The following is a 22500-nucleotide window of genomic DNA, read 5'->3' as shown; positions in this document are numbered from 1 at the left end:
GTAATCGCGCGTATGATTCAGAAGCAATGCTTTCAGAGGCTTTGGTAACGTTGAGATTTTTCTTAACGCCTGGATTGTGACACTGTTCAAGATGATGGCGCTAATACAGCTAATAGTTAGGAAAGCGTTCAAGACACAATTAACAATGTACCATGAACGTAAGTTTTCATTGTCCCTACTTGTAGGCTGGAATATCACCAATTCCTCACAAAATGAATTTTCGTAATCCTTTACTACGGTGCTTTTCTTGTATTAAATAATCTCTTTGAGTTCAAGGATTATCTGATCGGGAGGGGGGGGGGGGGGGGGGAGTATTCCCAGAAAATTTGGGCGGGGTTGCGTGGCCAGCTTCCCAAAACCCTTACCCTATTTATGAGAAAAATCTTCGACATTCCCTACCCTATTCATGACCTGACCATAAATTTAAGAGTCACTGTCTGAGAAAACGGGGCAAAATCTGAAAAAGCTGAAAGATGGGGGTCGGCCAAATTATTCCATACTAACATCATAGATAGGTTAGGTTGACTTATGGATAAATATACTAAAGTTTGCTGTTCAAGCGTTTTGGTATAGGAGATATGAGATCCAATCTCCATCACCCCCTCAGGTCCTAGTTTTTCTGGTAAATTTGACCCAAATTTGACATCCAGCAAAAACTGTAAAATTTAGCGAACGAAGTTTGTATCTGATATAATTGGACATAGAACTTCTTGTAAAAAGCCAGAGATATGAGAAATAAGCACAAGTCAGTCTACACCATTTAGTTTTCGAATACCTATATTTCGTATCTGCGAATAAGCAACAAATGAGCCATTTTCAACTTCCCGCAGAACGCACAACTAAAACTTCTGCAATAATCGGATGCCAAAACCAAACACTCTTACCTTCCCTCTATCACAAACAGCAATAATCTTTTTGGGCCATTCAAACACCAATATACTACATCACCTCCATTTCTCCTACCACTCGATGTCATATACAGCACGACACGACGCAAACAATCTGCTGTTTAAGCCGCTCCTGGATTTCGCATTGGGTTTGTCCAGTGTTAAATATATGCAGTTGACTAAAGTGGTCCAAAAAAAATTCAGAACCCCTCTTTGGCCAATCTAACAGAACGAGAATTTAAAAAGAAACATGAAGTAAACAGAACGACGTCATCTTGAGTTGGATTGCTCGCAAGGGACTAGGACCTACTTATTTTTACTTCGGGTAGGGAGGGACCTATCGCCGTCGCATTGTTGCTAGAAACGCCTGTTTTGTCGCGATAAACAGCTCAAGGTCTAAACAAATAATGATATGAACGAATCACGTTTATAATAGGGCCGGCAGAACCGCGCAACATCGTGCATAAACAGCTTCATCTGATCTTTTTCCGAGCGCGCGGCTTTTGATGTACATTTCCACCGTCAAGGAATCAGAGATGCTCTCGCCTCGATAAACTCTTACACTTCTTTCCACCTATCCAACTCCAGAGCTCTTCATAACTCGATAAAGCACGCTAAAGCATGAACAACTGAAATTGTAGATTTAATAACAGAAATAGCAATGCCTATATAAAAAAAAGGGTTTCCGTTTAGTAACTTCGAACTGAAGAACTACCGTTATTTGATACTTGCACCACATAAGATTAGTAAAACAAATCTCTGTACAATGTATAAGCAAACTGATTACAGTTATTACTCTCCTTGACTGACTCTCCTTGGTTAATCTCTCTACTCGATACGTTCCCCTCTGAATCACTAAGGAAAGCTGAAATATCGCCATCTTTACCGCAAAATGCAATCAAATTGGATGTATGAAATGGGTAGAAACAGTGTCATGGTATTGTTCTAACCATAAATTAAACTGTGTAAAACTAAAGATAACTAACGGAAAATGTGCGCTTGATATTTAGAAGAGAGACTTTTCCGTGCAGATCCTCTTTGGGTTGGAATTTACTTTTTCCTACGGATAACTGCCTTTTCCAAAGTATGTCTGCTTTTGCTTTTGTTCTCTCGTTTACTTATTTGAAGTTTTCTAGTTCCGTTGATCTGTCAATGAACAAGTGTCGGGAACCGAAATATTTACCTAGGAGCCCTCACCGAATACGTCATTTGCTTTTGATAAAAGCATTGAACTTGTCATCCCGGCTTGTCATGTACACCAGAGGGTCCTTAGGAGTACGCGCTCTTTGGTTATATATGCTGTTGATGGAACCTTGCGCAACAAATTAAACAAAAAATTAGTTGGGCTGTATTATCCCCGATTTTTGTTTTGTTTTGTTTTCTCTTGCTAATGCCAAGCACTTTTTTTCCAGTAATCCGGTTTGCTATCTTTAGTTCTTTAGTGCCATAGGCAACGTCCTGTATAAAATTTACACTAGCAATAAAGTTGACGAAGTGATTTGTTTTCACTGGATCAAGGCGTGTTCGTTTTATGGGTGCGGACACCACTGCTCGTCCTGGTCCTTCTTCTGCAGCATGGCGACGGGGTTGATCGATCTGCCATTTGCTGAGACCTGGAATCATCTCTCTGAGCTCCTTCTTTGAAAAATGTTTCGCAAACATTGATAGAATTTGCAATCGAATTTGTCGACTTTCCGCTTCGTGATACACCCCTAGCAAAATCGACAATTAGTCTGTAGTCACTTCTTCTTTGACAGCACATGCTGTGCTTTCGTTTCCTTTTTGGACAAGAGTTGTATCTAAAGAACGCCTCAGTGCTTCCAGTACTTTCTCTTCTTGATCTGGTGCAATGGTTGCTAACACCTCAGTGAGAACTTGACCCACTTTCCGCAGGTTGTAGGCCTTTTGTGTGCTTGATATACTTTCCCAATTCGAATTTAGAGTCGAAGCTATCGGACTAACTCTTCCATCTGATATATGTGCCAATAGTAAATGGTTTGAACCCAGGAGTATCAGTAGTTCGTATAGTGTGATCGTCCGGGTGAGGGTAGTTCTGAAAAGAACTGTTTTTGGTGACTGACGTTTCGACAACCTGAGCGGAAGTCATCTTGAGAGTCAAGTGAATAGTGTTTGTCAGTCGATGATGTTATAAGTCTGGTCCGTTAAACGTGATTGGTCAGTTTAGCCATGATGGTATTGGTTAAAAGACTCGTATAAAGTTTGTAACCAGTCATTGGTCGGTTTCGATCCGTCTATTGTTTGTCAAATAGGTCGGTTTGTCTATGGTCAAATTAAGTCGGTCTGTTAGAAGTCCGTTTGTCGGTTTCGTTTCCGTCATGGATAAATCGTTTGTAAGGCGCAGGTAGCTGTTGACATCTTTTAAGAGGCGTTTGTTCTAGGTTAGTGTACCAGCTTTTCGTTGAAAATAGTTTGTACTGTAGGTTAAACAATGAGCAGAGTCCCAGTCATCAGTAACTGGAGAAAATGCAACCATTTTCGGGAAAACCTTTGCAACTACAAAGCACTTGATATCAGCTAAGCGTTGGGTCAAAATGTAGAAATTTTATGTCTTTTTTTTTTCCTCTGGCCGAGAAAAGAAAGACAGGGGGAGCAAAAACAAAAACATTTTAAGCAACTTCTTACCTTTTTCTACCCGTGGGAGGAGTGACCATTGATAGTGACCAAATTCCACGACTTGTTTACTAGGAAATAATGCGATGTAGTAAATTTTAGTCAGGTGGCTTGATATCTTACAATGTGTAAATAAACGATGTTTTAGCAGGCTGCTGTACCGGTAGCCACCCTACGCAAACCTTTGTTTGGTAAGCAAATACAGAAGGATTGGGAGCACTTTCTACCCATCCGCCTCGTTCCGCCTTTAGAGGCCGACAAACATTGTCTCCCACCCAAACGTAACAGAGCTCTTAGAGAAAGGGGCCATGACTCCCTAAAGTAAAGACGGAACGATTCAAACGGGCTTTTGTAAATAGATGTCTTTTAAATTTATTTCTTAAAATTTTTCTTGTAATACGTATGACGACGACGACGACGAAGACGACGACGACGACGACTGCTGCTGCTGCTACTACTACTACTACTTTTAATTCAAAAACACGCACCTTAAGCTCGTCCTCACATTTTTAAACACTCGTGTCTGTGCTTTGGACATACGGTAATCCTTTCCCTGTCTTCCTCTGATAGTGAATGCAATCCGGCGCGATTGAGAATAACATCAACCTCGTTAATCCGTGTCCCCAAGCCTCGACTTCCACTGACACCCAGATTAGTTAGATAATCTGTTAAATCCTTTCTGCATGATTTTAGAGGAATAACAAGAACCTCATTTGGCGTGTATGGTGTTGGACCGCACACACTGTCAACAGCTGAAAATGAGCAGCTCATTTTGCGTTGTACATCACGCTTCTGACTGCAATGTATATATTGTCGCAAAAGACTGGAGTGAAGACCATATGTCACGTCATAAATGTAAATATGGTAAGAACAAAATTGTCATAAAATACTTTTGTACAGGTATAGGCTCTAACGATATAAGATAATAAAACGTTATTTTTCCGGATTTTTTTCCCTTTGTATTAAAAAGGAAAAAAAAATAGTTTCTACAAGTGAATTTACAAACAAGACTTTAAACTGGGCTACGGTATTGTTACTCAAAATTACTATTGTGTTTTTGGCTCTTGTTTGATTCGTTGCAATCTCGTCTTTGACGGTACAAGATTGCTTAACCTGAAAACTTCGCCTATTCAAAGCCCACAAAATGCAAATTAAATGCCAAAACGATTTTCCCTTAGGCCGTTTAAAATTAAGCAAGGAAAATGTTTGGTAACTCTCGTTCGTATCTTCATTTCCTAATAGTTCGTTACACATTGCCACTTACGTTATGAACACAGACCAGCCTTGCTTCAATCAAAAAGCTTTCTTATGAAAGCAGCGTGGAACAATCACCCATCCCTTCTGTACCGCCAGTCAACTAGTTCCCAGTCAGTCCCGAGTCCAAAAATTCAACATGGCGTCGTTGTGTTAATTTTCGTGTTTTCCTATTTTCTCTCCGTTAAATTCGAAAGAGAAGAGATTTGAAATTTTTTTTGGACCACTTTAGTCAACTGCATATATTTAACACTGGACAAACCCAATGCGAAATCCAGGAGCGGCTTAAACAGCAGATTGTTTGCGTCGTGTCGTGCTGTATATGACATCGAGTGGTAGGAGAAATGGAGGTGATGTAGTATATTGGTGTTTGAATGGCCCAAAAAGATTATTGCTGTTTGTGATAGAGGGAAGGTAAGAGTGTTTGGTTTTGGCATCCGATTATTGCAGAAGTTTTAGTTGTGCGTTCTGCGGGAAGTTGAAAATGGCTCATTTGTTGCTTATTCGCAGATACGAAATATAGGTATTCGAAAACTAAATGGTGTAGACTGACTTGTGCTTATTTCTCATATCTCTGGCTTTTTACAAGAAGTTCTATGTCCAATTATATCAGATACAAACTTCGCTCGCTAAATTTTACAGTTTTTGCTGGATGTCAAATTTGGGTCAAATTTACCAGAAAAACTAGGACCTGAGGGGGTGATGGAGATTGGATCTCATATCTCCTATACCAAAACGCTTGAACAGCAAACCTTAGTATATTTATCCATAAGTCAACCTAACCTATCTATGATGTTAGTATGGAATAATCTGGCCGACCCCCATCTTTGACCACCTGCCTGGTTTTCTCAGACAATAACTCTTAAAACCCTATTTATGACCTGACCCTTAAATCAGAATCCTGTTTCAGACCTGCGTTACAATTAGTTCCCTAGTTCAGACCAATGTTAAATTACTGTAAACATAATTTGTGAAGGGCTTTTGTTGATTTTGTTTTCGGTAATGACGAAAAATTGGCTTCTTCTTAAAAACATACTTATCTCAAGGCTAGAGTGCAGAAACCATATCCTATTTATGACCAAAACGGCTGAAAAACCATACCCTTTGGGGCCGCACATACCTATATAGCCCATATAAGGGAGTACCCCTCCCCCCGGGTATCTGACGCACTAAAATTGAAGAAAAAACCCCAAATCAAAGCTCATCAAAACTCTTAAAGCCGTCATCATAAGACAAATATTTATCTTGGGAAGTTTCAAAATTCCTCTCTTTGTCTAACACAGATGTTCAACAGTTTATCTGAAAAATAACTTCAATTTAATACATTTTGCCTGACACATCTAAGGAGCGGGATATCGTTAACTCGCTGCCTGATTTTGCTCTTTTCATCTCAGGCGCAGGAGTAAACTTCAATCGACTTGTGTGTGCAAATGCATTTTTGTTGAAGAAGCATCACCTGCAAACCGGACTCTTTAATTCTTTTCTTTGGTGAATAAGAATAAGAATAAGATGAGACAGGTTCCTACTGTCAACTGAGCTAATAGTCTGGTCTGCGGTTAGGTTACGGACTGATTATCAGTAAAAGCACACAACAAAGTTAAGTGCATGTATATATGCAATTGCATTTTCAAACACTTTCCTAGACGCTTAATAAAGTGAAATGTCAGTGAGACAAATGTTTTCTTTAGTGCTCAGTTTTAAATTAACATTTTAACGAAATCGATTCATTCATAAGTCATTTTAATGGTCTATTAATTCGCCGGATCGAGCGCTCCTTTAACCAGTTCGACATGCTAATGATAAATGTGTTTTAAATACAGCGACTGACTGTCATCATTAGACATAAACGAAGGTCGTTATACGTATCACCTACTTACAATACTCAGTCCTTTACTGTGCACCAATGGAAACGTTCTTTAATTAAAGAGTCCGCAGTGCTTGCAGCGAAGCGTTCAAATTCCGCTTCAGAATCCTCCCTAAGATTGTGGAGACCTACTTTTATGTGGCACTGTTGAGTTTAATAGGCGTTAAAATGAGAAACATACAACAAATGACAATAAAAAATTAACGAATGCATTCAAGAAACTCTGTCAAAATGTAAAACGTGTAGGTTAATGAGCCTCAGTTGTTAAAAGGACAGATAGCGTGGTTTGTTTTGACAACACACATTGAACAACAGCACCCTAGTCTCATGCATTCACTCTCCTGATTCAGTTCTAATTTGGAACTATATTTCGCAATATGTCCAATATAGCATGCCGAATGTGTTTCGTCTTCCAGCGTTGTATAACATGGTTCAAAGATGAATTGAAAAGGCTCACCTACTTAATCTGATTTGCAATGCTTAATTAACATTGATTTTCCTGCGATAAATATTAAAGGACGGAACCACAATTTAGTTCTGTAATATGAACACTGAAGCCGCAACACCCTTTCAGATCGCGTAGTGGGCGTATCTATCTATACTATTTACAGAATGCAGTTATAAGGCCTTTTGAAAAGTACTAAGAATACAATGGCTTGTCTTAATCGTCATCCAGCCCAGCTTCTAGAGCGCTTATTACTGAAACGTCTCTTAGTCGCCCATTGCAGCTTCCCAATCGCTAATCACTGAAGCTTTCCTTAGTCGTCGTGACTTGGAAATATATTTCGCAGTATGTCCAAGACAGCCCGTCGAATGTGTCTCATCTTCCAGCAGTAAATAACAGGGTTTAACGCTGAATTGAGATATAACAAGGTCGTTGAAAAAAGGAAAAAAACTTTTACACCGGTACTTAAGTCGGAGATTGTAACGACAACAAAACCACAGTACTGTGGGAGACAACAAAACAAAAACACTAGATAGACGTAAAATGCGCCCAATGCAGATTTTCTCACACCAGCGCCGTTCGCTATTTGGCCATTCTGTGCTACCTGTTGTACTTGCAGGGCTTGAATTTGATTTTTATGGCGCCACACGGCCTCATAAATCTTGTAGTAAAGCACCGCTGAGACTAGGAAGCAAGTTACCCCAGAAATGGCAACCGCATTGTAAAAAATATTCGTAGAGACCCACAAGTAAAATAACGAACACCATGCACTGGACACCCATATTGAGACTACCACAGCAACAGCACGCTTGTGAGTCACAAGTTCCTGGTATCTGAGATGGAGATGCACAGCTAAGAATCTGTCCCAGCTTAAAGCCACGACTCCGAGAAATGACGCTGCAGAAAAAAAGGTTACGATCACAAAGAACGTGGTGCATGTAGCATCAGTTGAGTTGTCTCGCTGTAACCACTTGACGAGTAGGCCAATGTAGAAAGGTTCGACAAGTAAACCAACACCAAGATCAGAGACAGCAAGACTTACAAGTAATGTTTTAAGAGGTTGTGGCAATGATGAAGTTTTTCTCAGCGCCTGGATTGTGACGCTGTTGAAGATGATGACGATAATGGTAAGGAAAGTGTCGAAGACACTATAACCAATGTACCATAATCTTAAGTTTTCATCTTTCGTACTCGTGGACTGGTATAGCAGCAACTCGTCACAAACTGGATTTTTCATAACCTTGTATGTTTGCAATCCTTGCGGTGTTTCTCTAACGTTAAATAATCTTTGCGAGCTCCTGGATTATCTGACGCACTTTAAAAGTGACAAATTCAATAAAATGTTATTGTACGCGCCTACTACTTGACCATTACTCTACTGAATGAGTATTCGCTGCAAAATTTCGTTTCAAATTTTGCACTCAAAACACGTGTACTTAATACGTCATTAAAGTTCATCAAAATCCTCACAAAGCCGTCATTATAAGACAAAATATTTATTTGGGGAAGTTTCGAATTCCCTCTCTTTGTCTAAAACAGATTTCTCACAGTTCATCTAATAAATCAGGCCAATTTAATGAGTTTTGCCTGACACATCTAAGGAGCGGGGTATTGTTAACACGCTGCCTGTTTTTTCGCTGTTTTGTTCTCTCTCAGGCGTGAAATTATGTTTTTCTTAGCACCTGCCGGGATTGTGACGCTGTTGAAGATGATGGCGTTAATAGCTAAGAAAGCGTTGAACACTTTGTTAAAAATGTACTGTGAATATAAGTTTTCCGGTGATCTTGCTTACGCGTGGGCTGGTGTAACAGGAAGTACAAAACTTCGAAACAAAAACTGAGTAAACAGCAAAAGAAGCGCACTGTATACCCATACTCAGTTACAACCTCCTGAAATCTGAGGTGAAGAGGAATTTTCAAGAATCTGTCCACGAATCTGACGCTGCAGAAAAGAGGCCCATGATCATCATTATTTTTTTTTTATTTTAGGCCATCTTCGCTCCTAAATCGGAGCATAGGGCGTCAACCATGGATCTCCACCTAACTCTATTACTGGCAGTTCGCTTTGCCTCTATCCACGTGAACTTATTCTCTGCGAGCTCAGCTATCACACTTCGCATCTAGGATTGCTTTGGTCGACCTCTTCTTCTAGACCTCTGATGGTTCCACTCGAGAGCGCAACGGGTGATATTATTCTCAGGCTTCCGTAGCGTATGCTCGATCCATTTCTATTTTCTCGTCATAATGCTTTCTTCTATACGTATTTGTTGTGTCCTTTCCCATAGTTCTTCATTTAAAATGACCTCTGGCCAGCGGATGTTCAGGATCTTCCTTAAACACTTGTTGATAAAGGTTTGCAATTTCTTGGTCAGTAGTTTCGTCGATCTCCATGTTTCCGAACCATACAGAAGGGCAGACTTCACGTTTGTATTGAAAATCCTTAGCTTCGTTTGCAATCTGATACATTTTTCCTTCCACACAGGCATAAGCATTGAGAATGTCGATTGCGCTTTCCTGATCCTGGCTGTTATGTCCTCATCAGTTCCGCCAGTTTCACTAATGATGCTTCCTAAATACCTGAACTCAGACACTCTTTCAACACCTTCCCCATGGAGTTCCAACGATTCTTGTTGCCTCACGCTAATTCGCATCTCCTTTGTTTTCTGGATGTTGATTTTGAGTCCAACCTGCCCACCAGTCTCTTGTAATCTTTCTCCCTTCTCTTTCATATCAACTAGTCGGTGTGTTAGTAAGCAAAGGTCGTCAGCATAGTCCAAGTCTTCTAGGCGTTGGGTCAGTGTCCACTGGAGTCCCAAACGTTTACGCTCATATGCATTCTTCGACACCCAATCAAGTACCATGAGGAATAGCAACGGCGAAAGAAGGCACCCCTGTCTCACACCGGTCTTGACCTCGATGGGGTTGGTCAAAGTTACTCCATGAAGCACTTGGCAAGTAAAGCCCTGATACTGAACCTTGAGCATATTGATGATTTTGTCGGGTATGCCATAATGACGAAGAATCCTCCACATAGCCTCCCTATCCAAAGAATCGAAGGCTTTCTCAAAATCCACGAAGTAAAAGTAAAACGTAATACATGCATCAGTTGACATTTCTCGCTGTAACTACTTGACGAGGAGGCTAAAGCAAAAAGGTTCGAAAGGCATGCCTAAAATAAAAATGTTTTCTCGAACACTTCTGTGAATTGAACATAACTCTATTGAATAAGATTTTAAAGAAAAATGTTTTAAAAAATTCTGTCCAAATTTTAACTCAAAAGCCATTTACTTATAAATACCTCATTGATGTTGGCTGAAATTTTCATGATAAAGCGGTCTTGGTAATATGAGAAAAAAAATTATTTTAGGAACTCTCAAATTCCCTGTCTTTGTATGAACCAGATGTCTTACCTTTCATGGGAAAAATTAGCTCTTTTTTCCCGACACATCTTAAAAGCAGTAAATCATCGATTATATTGTATGATTTGACCATAACTCTATTGAATAAGTATTGACTGTAAATGCTTAAAAGCCGGTTACTTACTTACTTATTCCTCTTCGTTCGTAATGGAACATAGGTCCTCAACTAGAGCGCGTCACCTAACCCTATTTTGTGCAGTGCCCTTTGCCTTATTCCACGCGAGATGTTTCCTCTCCAACTCTGCCATTCTCGTACGTCGCCAGGTGTGCTGGGGTCTCCCTCTCAGTTTCGCTTCCCCTGTGGGTTCCACTCCAGTGCCGTCTTGACTACATGTCCATCTGGTCTCCTCAACGTGTGGCCGATCCAGTCCCAAGCCCTGTTTGTCTCCAAAGCTCCTTGTTGCTGAGTTTTCTAGGCCACCAAATCTGCAAGATGTTCCTCAGGCTCTTATTGATGAACACTTGCAACTTCTGCTCCAATCCCTTAGTCAGCCTCCAAGTTTCAGAACCATACAAGAGCACCGCCTTCACATTTGACCCAAAGACTCCCAACTTGGTCTTGCTTGTTAGTGTTGTGGATCGCCGTATTGGTCTCAGCATCGCAAATGCCTGTCTTCCCTTTCCAATTCGTGCCTGAATGTCCTCTTCAGTGCCTCCCTTCTTCAATCCGCCCCCCTGCAACCGACACACCATCGCCACGTTTGGTACCAATACGCATCAACTTTGTCTTGGTGGCATTGATCTTCAGGCCTACCTTCGCACCTTGAACCTCCAAGGCCCGTGTCTTATCCCTCACATCCTGTATTCTGTGCGACAGTAGGCCAGATCATCGGCAAAGTCAAAGTCTTCTAAGGATGTCGTAAAGTTCCACTAAATACCTCTCTTCCTGTCAAAGGCTGTCCTTGTCACCCATTCCAGGGCGACCAGAAACAGCAGGGGAGATAGCAGGCAGCCTTGTCTTACCCCAGTCCTCATATTCAATGGTTGGGTCCTCTGTTCATTGTGTACCACTTGTGCGGAAAAACCTTCATAAAGAGCTCTGATGATGATAACCACCTTGTCAGGCATCCCGTAGTGCCGCAACAACCTCCACAAAACCTCTCTGCTGATACTATCCAAGGCCTTTTCGAAATCTAAAAAGTTGATATACAAGGAGGACTGCCACTCGATGCTCTGATCCACAATAATCCGCAGTGTTGCTATTTGATCCATTCAGCCTTGACCAGCTCGGAAGCCCGCCTGTTCCTCTCTCAATTTTTCATCCAGCGCGATCTTGACGCGCTCCAGGATCACTCTGCAAAACACCTTACTTGCCATGTTCAGCAACATGATGCCCCGCCAGTTTTTACAGTAGCTCAGATCACCTTTCTTGGGCAGCTTGATTATCAGACCCATCTTCCAGTCCTGTGGTATCTTTTCCTCACTCCATATCCTGTTGCAGAGGTCCAAAAGAACCTCCTCTGACGTGTCCCCTCCCGCCTTAATTGTTCGTCGAAAGTTCGTCGAAATTTTCATAATAAAGAGGTCATTGTAATGAAAACAAAATATTTAATGATATTAATAAGAATAAGAATGAGAATAAGAATAAGAATAAGAATAAGAAAAAGAATAAGAATAAGAATAAGAATAAGAATAAGAATAAGAATAAGAATAAGAATAAGAATAAGAATAAGAATAAGAATAAGAATAAGAACAAGAACAAGAACAAGAATAATAACTACTTTATTTATACTGCAAAAAATAGATCAGCTGAATTTATTTGGGGAGTTTTTAATTCCCTGTCTTTGTTTAAACCAGATGTCATATTTCATCTGAAAAATGAGCCTTTTTTGCCCGACACATCTAAGGAGCAGGAAATCGTTGATTATATCTTTTTGTAAATTAGAATATCAATATAATGATATTAAAATATGTATTTTTATTTGACAGAAATCATTAGCAGGGCATCCACAATTAACATATTTTGTAATACGTCTATGACAGCGCTTCGAATGTGTCTCATCTTACAGCAGTAAATTGCAGGTTCAAAGATGAGTTCAATAGTATCAGGGTATCAAAATAATAAAAAAAACAAAAACAAAACAAAAAAAATCAGGGTTGCAGAGGAAATGTCAATTATCAACATTTGATTATTAAAAAAAGTTTTCACAGAACCATTTTAGATTATAGGCACTTAAAGCAAAAACTGAGGGTGTTTTAAATAGGTCGTATTATTACTATGGTAACCTATTACGCCACTAAGGTTACCACATATTGTTCAACAATGATTGGTCGTTGAAGTGATACCTATATTGCAGCATCTCTTGATAAAGAGTGGTAGTGTAGAAACTTCACAGTACGACTCCTAGAAAGGGCTTGAAACTGTTAACAGCCACCTTAAATTTCATCATAATTATCATAAACCCGTCATCACAAGACAAAATGCCTGTCAAAACATGATATCGGACATTTCATGTGAAAATTTAGCTTTGGTTAAAACTGAGGGTGTTTTTAACAGGTCGTATTATTGCTATGGTAACCTATTACTTTTAAACATTGAGCCTGACACATGAAAGAAGCAGGAAATCGTTGATATATTGGCTGTTTTTGCTGTTTTCATCACATGTAACCCTAAATTTCAATCGATTTCGGTTGGAAATGCATTTTGCAGATGAGTAAACCTTCATCCACCTACAAACCTTCATCATAAATGTTACTATTTCTTAATTTTTTCCCTATAAATGTTACGATTTCTTATTTTTTTTTCGTTTATAAAGTGGAATGCGATGAGTCAGGTTCCAACTGTCAACTAAGTCAAAATGGTTTTGTTAAATGAACAACTAAATTTCTTCCCTATAAATGTTACCATTTCTTAATTTTTTTCCTTTATAAATTGGAATACGATGAGTCAGGTTTCAACTGTCAACTGAGTCAAAATGGTTTTGTTAAATCAACAACTTTTCCTTCATTTCAAGCTAATCAAACAAATTCTGGAGTTCACAGGTGTCTGTAGGTGGCGATGTGGATTCTCTAAAAAAAAAGAACACTAAGAGAAGAAGACCAACATTGTCCTATACAAGAAGCCATACAAACTTGTTCAATGGAAAGTTTATTACTGTAATGATTCTATTTCACGCCCTCCTTCTATCAAGCGTCCTTTCTCAAATAAGCGCTCTTCTCGATCGCGAGTGCCGTTTCATAAGAAGCACCCATATTCCATTAAGCATCCCTTCGAATAAGCGCCGCAATGGCGGCGAAATCGACGTTCAAGACAATGACAGAATAAACTGATTACACGAATGCATCAGAAAGTTTGCGTTGTCATCTGAACGTTATATTAAACATTATGACTATCAAAGCCCATATTGTTATCGCTTTTCATCATCATCATCATCATCATTATCATTCAGGTTACAAAGTTAGTTGGCAGCAAGGGAGGCTGATGGGGACCTACAATTAACTAATAAAATGTAATACAGCTGTATACGAAGACGGTTGAATACGACTCGTCAAAATTGTACTTTAAAATCGTCTGCAGGTCGATAATTCCAAGCTAACCTCCAAAAATAAACCAGAACTAGGACAGATTGACTTCACGTTCTTTGTCCGATAAATGAAAGGGAACGTGAGTGAATTTTTTCCTCGTAATCCAGATCACCTGCTTGCAGCAGTCAGTTCTGTAATTTGCACTAGTAAAATCGTGCTTTAATAAATATTAAATGATGGACTTGCAGTTAACTTCTTTTTCATGAACAATAGCATTACATCCTGGATGACGTAGTGGGTTTGTCTTTCAAAAAGTACCGTCTTAACGGTCATCTAACCCATAATGGGCGACAAAAGTAGTTGAGACATTTTTAGGAAATGACACTTTTCGATATTTAAGCACTTATTCCATTTTATTTGCATCTAGCGTTAATTCCCTTATACCTACGGGCCCGCAATTCAATGTTGTGTAGGTGCGGTGGTCTGCGCAGTTTAAGAAATAGGAAAATCAACATTGTTTGGGGGGGAGGGGAAATGTTTCCAAGACGCTGGAAAATCAAATTTTACTGCCAAGTGTCTCAACACTTTTGACTCCCATTGCAGCTTCTCGACCGCCAACAAATCACTGAAGCTTTCCTTAGCAAAAATAACATTATTTTTTACGTTGTTTTTGGAACCATTCGTCTCCAATCCCGAGTCGATTGCTGCACCTTCTTCAGCTTTGACTTGGGATTAAAAGATACGTTACCATCACCAACCTCTTAGAAACATGCACGGCAAACTTTAACAGCATCTGTGGTTATGCCTTTTTCAAGCCAGTTTCGAAGGAAAATATTTCCCAGTCGAAACAGGCAACATACTCAGATTCGAATGTGACGCCTTTACTCAGCTGTGACTTGGAAGGACATTTCGCAGTATGTCCAAGACAGCCTGTCGAATGTGTCTCATCTTCCAGCAGTAAATAACAGGGTTTAACGTTGAATTGAGGAATATAAAGGTCATTGAGAAATGGTAAAAAACTTTTACACCGGTACTTAAGTCGGAGATTACAACGACAACAAAACAACAGAACTCCGGAAGATAACAAAGCAGAAACACTAGATATACGTAAAATACACCGACTGCAGATTTCCTCAGCCTAGCAGCGTTCGCTATTTGGCCATTCTGTGCCACTTGTTGTACTTGCAGGTCTTGAATTTGATTTCTGTGGCGTCGTACAGCAAAATAAATCTTGAAATAAAGCATCGCTGAGAATAAGAAGTAAACTACCCCCAAAATGGCAGACACTATGTAAGTAGTCTTCGGGGAGATACTCAGGTAAATTAACGAAGACAGTGCACTGTACACCCATATTGAGATTGCCACAGCAACAACTCGATTGTGAGTCACAAGTTCCTGGTATCTGAGATGAAGATGCAGAGCCAAGAATCTGTCACCGCTTAAAGCCATGACGCCCGAAAAGGAAGCTGTGGCAAATAATAGCCCAATCACGAGGAACGTGGTGTATGTAGCCTCAGTTGAATCGTCTTGCTGTAACCAATTGACCAGTAGCCCAAGGTAGAAAGGTTGGACAAGTAAACCAACACCAACACCAAGATCAGAGACAGCAACACTCAGAAACAATGTTTTTAGAGGCTTTGGTAACGATGAAGTTTTTCTTAGCGCCTGGATTGTGACGCTGTTGAAGATGATGGCGGTAATACTTAGGAAAGCGTTCAAGACACCGTTAACAATGTACGACCAATATAAAATTTCATCTTCCTCACTCTTGGGCTGGTATACCATTAATTCCTCAAAATATGGATTTTTCATCGCCTTAAATGTTTTGAATCCTGACAGTGGTTTACCCATGCTAGATATTTCTCGTGAACACTTGGATTACCCGACGTACGCTTAAAATAAATAATTGTGTTCTCGAACACTCCTATGACTTGACCATAACTCTATTGAAAAAGCATTGACTGAAAGTGTTTCAATGTTTCAAAAGGCATTTACTTAATACGTCATTGAAGTTCGCCGAAATTTTCATGAAAAAGCAGTCATTGTAATTAAGACAAATTTTTTTGGTAAGTTTCAATTTCCCTGTCTTTTTTTAAACCAGATGTCCGCTTACGTTTCATCTTATGACCCGTCCACACGTATCCGGATATTTTTAAATCCGCAACTTTTTCTTTCCGGATACGGCTTCCGTCCACACGCATCCGGCGAATTCGGCGGCGAATCCGGATATTTTTGCTACGTGTAGACGGGGAAATTTTTGAATCCGGAAAGAAAAAGTTGCGGATTCAAAAATATCCGGATACCTGTGGACGGGGCCTAAAGGTTCTTTTTTTTAAGAAGCAGTAAATTAGAATACGAATATTATGATATTAAACTAAATGCCCTAAACTGCCGCTTATTATAAGCCCTGTGCTTATACAACTTTGCAAGAGGTTTTGAATGGGCTTCTAAATGGAGGGGCTTACATCCGAGGAAGCTTTTAATTATGAGCGGAGTAAAAAAAGGAGAACACGTTTTTCATATATTGGTTTTTAATAAGCCCTTAAAACATTAAAATAACTCATAAAAAAATACATTTTACAAGGAAAAAAGAGACTGAAACCTGCGAAATTTTAAAAATTCGAAGCCGGAATAAGCGCGAGGCTAAGAATCTGAAACCGAATAAAATTTTTATTTGTGCGTTGAAAATTTGTAAAGACAATATAAAATAATTGTGAAGGACTGGGTCTAGCTTTCGGCGAGGTCGGACGTCTTCTGAAACGCTCCGCCTTCAAAGCAAATGTAATCCTCCTAGGGAGCCCGAGAGGTGAGAAAATGGCAGATGAACAACAAGCAACCAAGGAAAGCTCCACTCGCAAACGAAGAAAACGAAGTAAAGGTTCGCAAACTGATAATGAGGACAGCGAGATAGAATATTGCCACGGCTGTACAAACATGGCAGAATCACTCGCCGAGATTAACAGCAAACTTGACGAGGCCTTAACCTGCATCGGAGAAATGGAAGTACTCAAACAAAAACAAGAAAACCTGGAGAAAAAGAACAAGGAGCTAGAAGATAGCCTGAGTTTTGCCCATACTTCAATTGAAGGGCTACAAAAGAAGCTGGCTACTCAAGAACTTGCCATCAACGAGCTAAACAAAAGTGTGATCTCATTAACAAAACAAGCTAACGAAGAAAAGCAACGAGCCATCAAGCTTGAAAGTCACAGTCGGCGAAATAATCTCAATTTCTTCAATCTACCTGAGCAAAAGAATGAATCGGCAGAAAAATCTGAAAAAATCTTGAGAAAGTTCATGGAGGAAAACCTCAAAATAAGCAAAGAAGATGCAAGCGAGATCTATTTGGAGCGCGTTCACCGCGTCGGAAAACCAGCTAATTCCTCAGATGAAAAACCTAGACCACTTATTGCAAAATTTTCCTTTTACAAAGACAAGGAGTTTGTCTTAACTCGGGCAAAATATCTTAAAGGAACTTATTTCGCTGTGGCATGCGATTTCCCGAAAGAAATCGTCGACAAGAGAAAAGCACTTGTCCCGATTCTTAAAGACGCAAAGAAGAGAGGTCAAGACGCAAAACTCATCTTCGACAAACTGTACATCAATGGACAAGTATACACTCCAACCGAATCGCTATAGTCCTTCCAACGGAGCTAACGTAAGATATATATATTTTTCTCTTCTCTTGTTTCTCTGGGTTCCTTGCTCAGCTAAGCCCAGTTTAAAGGTTAGTTTGTAGATCTCGCTAATGTTTGCCTACAGAGGTCTAGTTAAATACCGAGCAGCATGTGCTCTCTTCATGTTATGTTTAGTCCCCACGTTCGAGTCACCCCGTTTATATAGTTTAACTTTAATTTCGCATTTTATTTCATTGTTTATAGTGTGTTTGCCATGTTTGTTGACAGTTCAAAATCGCTATTTAGCATCTTTCTCAATGAATCACAGAATCTGTGCTGCAAAAAACCCATGACTGTTCCTTTTAGACTCTCCTTTTGTTCTTTGAATGTAAGAGGTTTAAACCAAGCTAGAAAGAGGCGGCGGGTGTTCAGATGGCTTCATAACCAAAAATTCGACGTCGCTTTTTTACCAGAAACCTATTCATCCAAAAGTGTTGAAGAAATATGGAAAGCTGAATGGGGAGGGAAAATTTATTATAGCCACGGTACCACGCATTCAAAAGGTGTGATGGTATTGTTCAAGCCAAATTTAGATTTTGAAATCGAAAGCGCCATCGCTGACAAGAAAGGTCAGTATCTGTTGCTAAAAACCAACATGTTTGAATCGTCCTTCTTGCTAAGCAATATTTACGCGCCAAATGACATTACCGCTCAGACAACGTTTTTTCGTAACCTTGACAACATTCTTTTACCGTATGCAGATTCACAAATCATCTTGGGAGGTGACTTGAATTGCTCATTAGCACCTATAGATAAAACAGGTGGAGCTCCGGTTCAAAAGAAACAAAAAGTCATTGATGAGATTGAAGGCCTTGTCGGACGATTCAAACTTCAAGACATTTGGAGAGATCAACATCCCAACAAAAAACAATACACATGGCGCGATAATTCCTTGAAAGTGCAATGTCGTTTGGATTACTGGCTTGTTTCGAAAGAATTGCCGTCTGCCATTGATATAAACATCATCAACCCCACAATATCCGATCACAGCGCTATCGCTTTTACTTTACAATCCAAAGAATATGCTAAACGGGGACCCGGGTTTTGGAAAATTAACAACTCGTTGTTAAAAGACGCAAACTTCATTAATGAGCTCAAAAGCAAAATACCCGAATACAAAAATAAACACAGCTACCTCGCTGACAAAGGCCTGTACTGGGACATGCTCAAAATGGAGATAAGAGGATTTTGCGTCCAATATTCAAAAAGGAAAAATAGAATAAAAAGAAATAAGGAACGCGACCTTCAAAAAGAAATTGACGACATGATGACCTTACTGCAATCAAATAGATCAAAAGAAAACATTGCGAAGCTTTACCAATTAAGAGCCCAACTCAACCAGATTGCTGAATATAAAACTGAAGGAGCAATGATTAGAAGTAGAATACGTTGGCATGAACAAGGGGAGAAAAACACCAAATACTTTTTAAATCTCGAAAAAAGGAGGTCCACAAAAACACATATAACTAGACTTAAAACGGACGAAGAAAGGGAAACTACCTGTGAAAATGAGATTTTAGAAATGCAAAGAGCATTTTATGAAAATTTGTATGCAAAGGCCCCCTGCAATAGTGACACACATAATGCCTTCCTACAAGACCCTAACCTGGTTAAGTTAGAAGAGCACGACCTGCATGAGCTTGAACAGCTTTTATCTAAAAGCGAGTGTTTCAATGTCTTCAAACAGTGTGCCAAAAACAAATGCCCAGGCAGTGATGGCCTCTCGGTCGAATTTTATTTGCACTTGTGGCATCTACTCGGCGAAGAAATGGTAGAAAGTTTTAATTACGCCCATAAATTAGGAAAACTAAATATCACTCAAAGACAAGGTATAATAAAGGTCATACCAAAAAAACGAAAGAACCGGCTGTATTTAGAAAATTGGAGACCATTAACGTTACTTAATGTTGATTATAAAATAGCAACAAAATCAATAGCTCACAGAATCGCTAAAGTCCTTCCCAAATTAATAAATGAAGACCAAACTGGCTATGTCAAGGGCCGCTACATAGGACAGAATATTAGACTCATCAATGACATCATGAAGATAACTGAGCTGGAAAACATTCCCGGCATGGCGATTTTTATTGACTTTAAAAAAGCCTTCGACACCGTTGACTGGAACTTCCTTTTTAAGACCTTGGAGGCTTTAAATTTCGGCCCTCAGTTACAACAGTGGATTCGAACCTTTTACGCTGACTGTTCAAGCTGTGTAACAAATAATGGTTACGCCTCCGCTTTCTTTAATCTACAAAGAGGTGTTCGCCAAGGGTGCCCACTTTCTGGCTCCCTGTTTGTGCTCTGCGCCGAAATTCTTGCTAACGCAATAAGGTCTAATGCAGGTATCCAAGGAATCAATATTTACGGAAAAGAATTCAAAATTTCACAATACGCAGACGATACCACTGTTTTTGTTTCCGATAGTATATCTGCCCAAAATTTATTCCAACTGCTCAATGCCTTTCAAAACTGCTCAGGTCTCGAAGTAAACAAAAGTAAAACAGAGGGCATGTGGCTGGGCGCAAACAAAAACAACTTGGAGGAACCTCTAGACATAACATGGCCAAAAAGATCCCATACTTGCGCTCGGTATACACTTCTCCTATGATGAAGAGGCTGCCTTTCAAAAGAACTTTGAACAGAAATTGTCTTCAATGACTTCCCTACTTAACCTGTGGTACCCTAGGAACTTAACTCTACATGGCCGTATTGTCATCCTAAAAGCACTAGCCCTTTCCAAACTTATTTATAACACCGCTGTCCTCCCTGTTACATCTAATTTCATTCAAAATGTTAATAAAGTTATATCCCAATTCGTATGGCGCAAGAAAACCCCAAAGATAAAGCAAACCACAATGATTGGACCGAGAGCAAAAGGAGGTCTTGGAATGCCTGATTTTGATGCAATAAACAACGCTCTCAAAGCGACCTGGATCCGAAGACTTGATAACGGTTACCCTTCCGCGAGCTGGACGCATATCCCTGTTACCATGTTAGAAAAATGTGGTGGCAAATTTCTCCTTAAGTGCAATTTTGATCTCAAAAATCTCAATGTAAGAATTCCTCTCAAATTTTACGAGAAAGCCTTGTTGGCTTGGCAGTCAATCAATTTGTTTACTCCGTCCTCAGAAGAGGAAATACTTGATGAAATTCTTTGGAACAATAGATTCATCAGGATTGGTAACTACTCAGTGTACTACAAAGAATGGCATGAAGCGGGTGTAGAAAAAATGAGAGATATCTTCAACGGTGACACATTTACATCTTACCGAGATTTCTGCTCTCACTTTGCCCTTAAAACTAACTTTCTAACCTATTACGGTTTATGCCAAGCAATTCCATCTAACTGGATTAAAACTTTGAAAGGCAAACTACAGCCGCATTCGAAGGAACCTACAAACATGGATAGAATTCCCCTTGAGAAACTCTCTTGCAAACTTGCTACTAACTACCTTGTTGAAAAGAAGTTCGTTTCTGCCACCGCCGAAAAAAGACTGAAAAGAGCTAATTTGAACGACCAGCAAATTTATCAAACGTACATGATGCCTTTCAAGGCCACTAAAGATATTCAACTCTCGATGTTTCAGTTCAAGATTGTACACCATATTTTACCCACCAATGCTGCATTACATAAATTCGGTATTAAAGAGCACGACCGCTGTCATTTATGTGCTGAAAAGCAAACAATTACACATCTCTTCGTAACTTGCCCCAACGTCCAGCTGTTTTGGACAGAGTTTACTGATTGGTGGTACAGAAAAAACAATACTGTAATCACGCTCTCTGAAGCACAAATACTTTACGGTATCACAGACACCGTGCCTCTGTGTCTCGGTTTAAACCTCTGTACAATAATTGCAAAATATTATATTTACACCGCTTCAAAAAATGAGGAAGATTATTTCTTAGACGCTTTCTTGGCTATCCTTAAAAACAAAATAGAAATAGAAACTACCAGAGCAAAGGTGCAAGTTAAACTGTAAATATAGCTAAATATACTGTAAATTGTCGCTTTTTTGTCATTTTTTTTTTTTTTTTTTTCAGTTTTCACTAGTTCTAGTAACCGTAGTAAAAGTTTGTAGTAATTGTCCGCGATTAAAAAGTAGTGTAACGTAAGCGGTTTAAATAATACTGTTGTTCCGTCAAGCATTGTAATTAGAGCAAGTTGTAATTAGCGTAAGTAGCTGTATTGTTGTAGTTTTATACGTAGTTTTTTTTGTAATTAATAATGTAAGTATGCGTGCTGTAAAAAATAGATAATTAATAATAAAAAATAAAAAAAATTAAATAATTGTATAAAATTGCTCCTTTCTCTAAGAAACAAAACTATGCAAAAAAAAAAAAAAAAAAAAAGAAAAAGAAAAAACAACAACAACAACAACAAAAGCAGCACTGGTCGCCTTATGTTCGATGCTAATAATATTTCTTCAAGACAATGTGTATCATTTCAGGTTATATTGCGTACAGTCGGCCTACAGTCTGGCACCAAAATTACTTCAACGCCATTAAAGTCATTGTAGGGCAAATAATCTGGCGTTTTGTCGGCATAATTCAACTTTTATTCCGTTAACTCTTTGTTCGGGGAATAAACAATAATGTAAGAATATTCACAAGAATATTCAATCTGGACCGGAAAAAATTACAACCTTACAATAAAGGGAGTGTATTTGGCCAATTTGCGGCACGTCTTGTACTTGGGGGGAATGAATTTAATTTCTGTGTCTTTAATTTTAAAGAAAAAGAACTCCTGAAGCTGCAAGACAAGCTACCCCAATAATGATCAAAGCCAGATAGTAAATAATCTTTGTCGGAACAAACTGGGGAAACAACGAAATAAGCGCACTGTATACACATGCTAAGAT

At 39.3% G+C, this 22500-nt stretch overlaps 3 protein-coding genes and 1 pseudogene across 4 annotated transcripts in view; all 4 read right to left on the bottom strand.

Moving 5' to 3' along the window:
* LOC145462747 (melanocortin receptor 4-like) overlaps positions 1 to 22500 on the bottom strand; it is a 53855-nt pseudogene that overhangs the window by 10269 nt on the left and 21086 nt on the right. The window lies entirely within an intron of this gene.
* Positions 6913 to 8394, bottom strand: LOC145462743 (melanocyte-stimulating hormone receptor-like). Its single transcript, XM_081446337.1, has one exon. It carries the CDS (start codon positions 8316 to 8318, stop codon positions 7395 to 7397), a length of 924 nt encoding a protein of 307 aa, XP_081302463.1. The 5' UTR covers positions 8319 to 8394; the 3' UTR covers positions 6913 to 7394.
* Positions 10848 to 11711, bottom strand: LOC145462301 (uncharacterized). Its single transcript, XM_081445800.1, has 2 exons — positions 11463 to 11711; positions 10848 to 11174 (listed from the first exon to the last, which is right to left on the bottom strand). Exons 1-2 carry the CDS (start codon positions 11709 to 11711, stop codon positions 10848 to 10850), a joined length of 576 nt encoding a protein of 191 aa, XP_081301926.1.
* LOC145462739 (melanocortin receptor 4-like) lies at positions 14251 to 16430 on the bottom strand. The gene has a single exon (XM_081446333.1). The coding sequence runs from the start codon at positions 15813 to 15815 to the stop codon at positions 14850 to 14852; it is 966 nt and encodes a 321-aa protein (XP_081302459.1). The 5' UTR covers positions 15816 to 16430; the 3' UTR covers positions 14251 to 14849.

This window comes from Orbicella franksi, chromosome 12, assembly GCF_964199315.1.
Source record: "Orbicella franksi chromosome 12, jaOrbFran1.1, whole genome shotgun sequence".
Lineage (NCBI taxonomy): Eukaryota > Metazoa > Cnidaria > Anthozoa > Scleractinia > Merulinidae > Orbicella > Orbicella franksi.
Note: the sequence above shows the minus strand (reverse complement) of the source record. Positions and strands in the feature narration are given on the sequence as shown.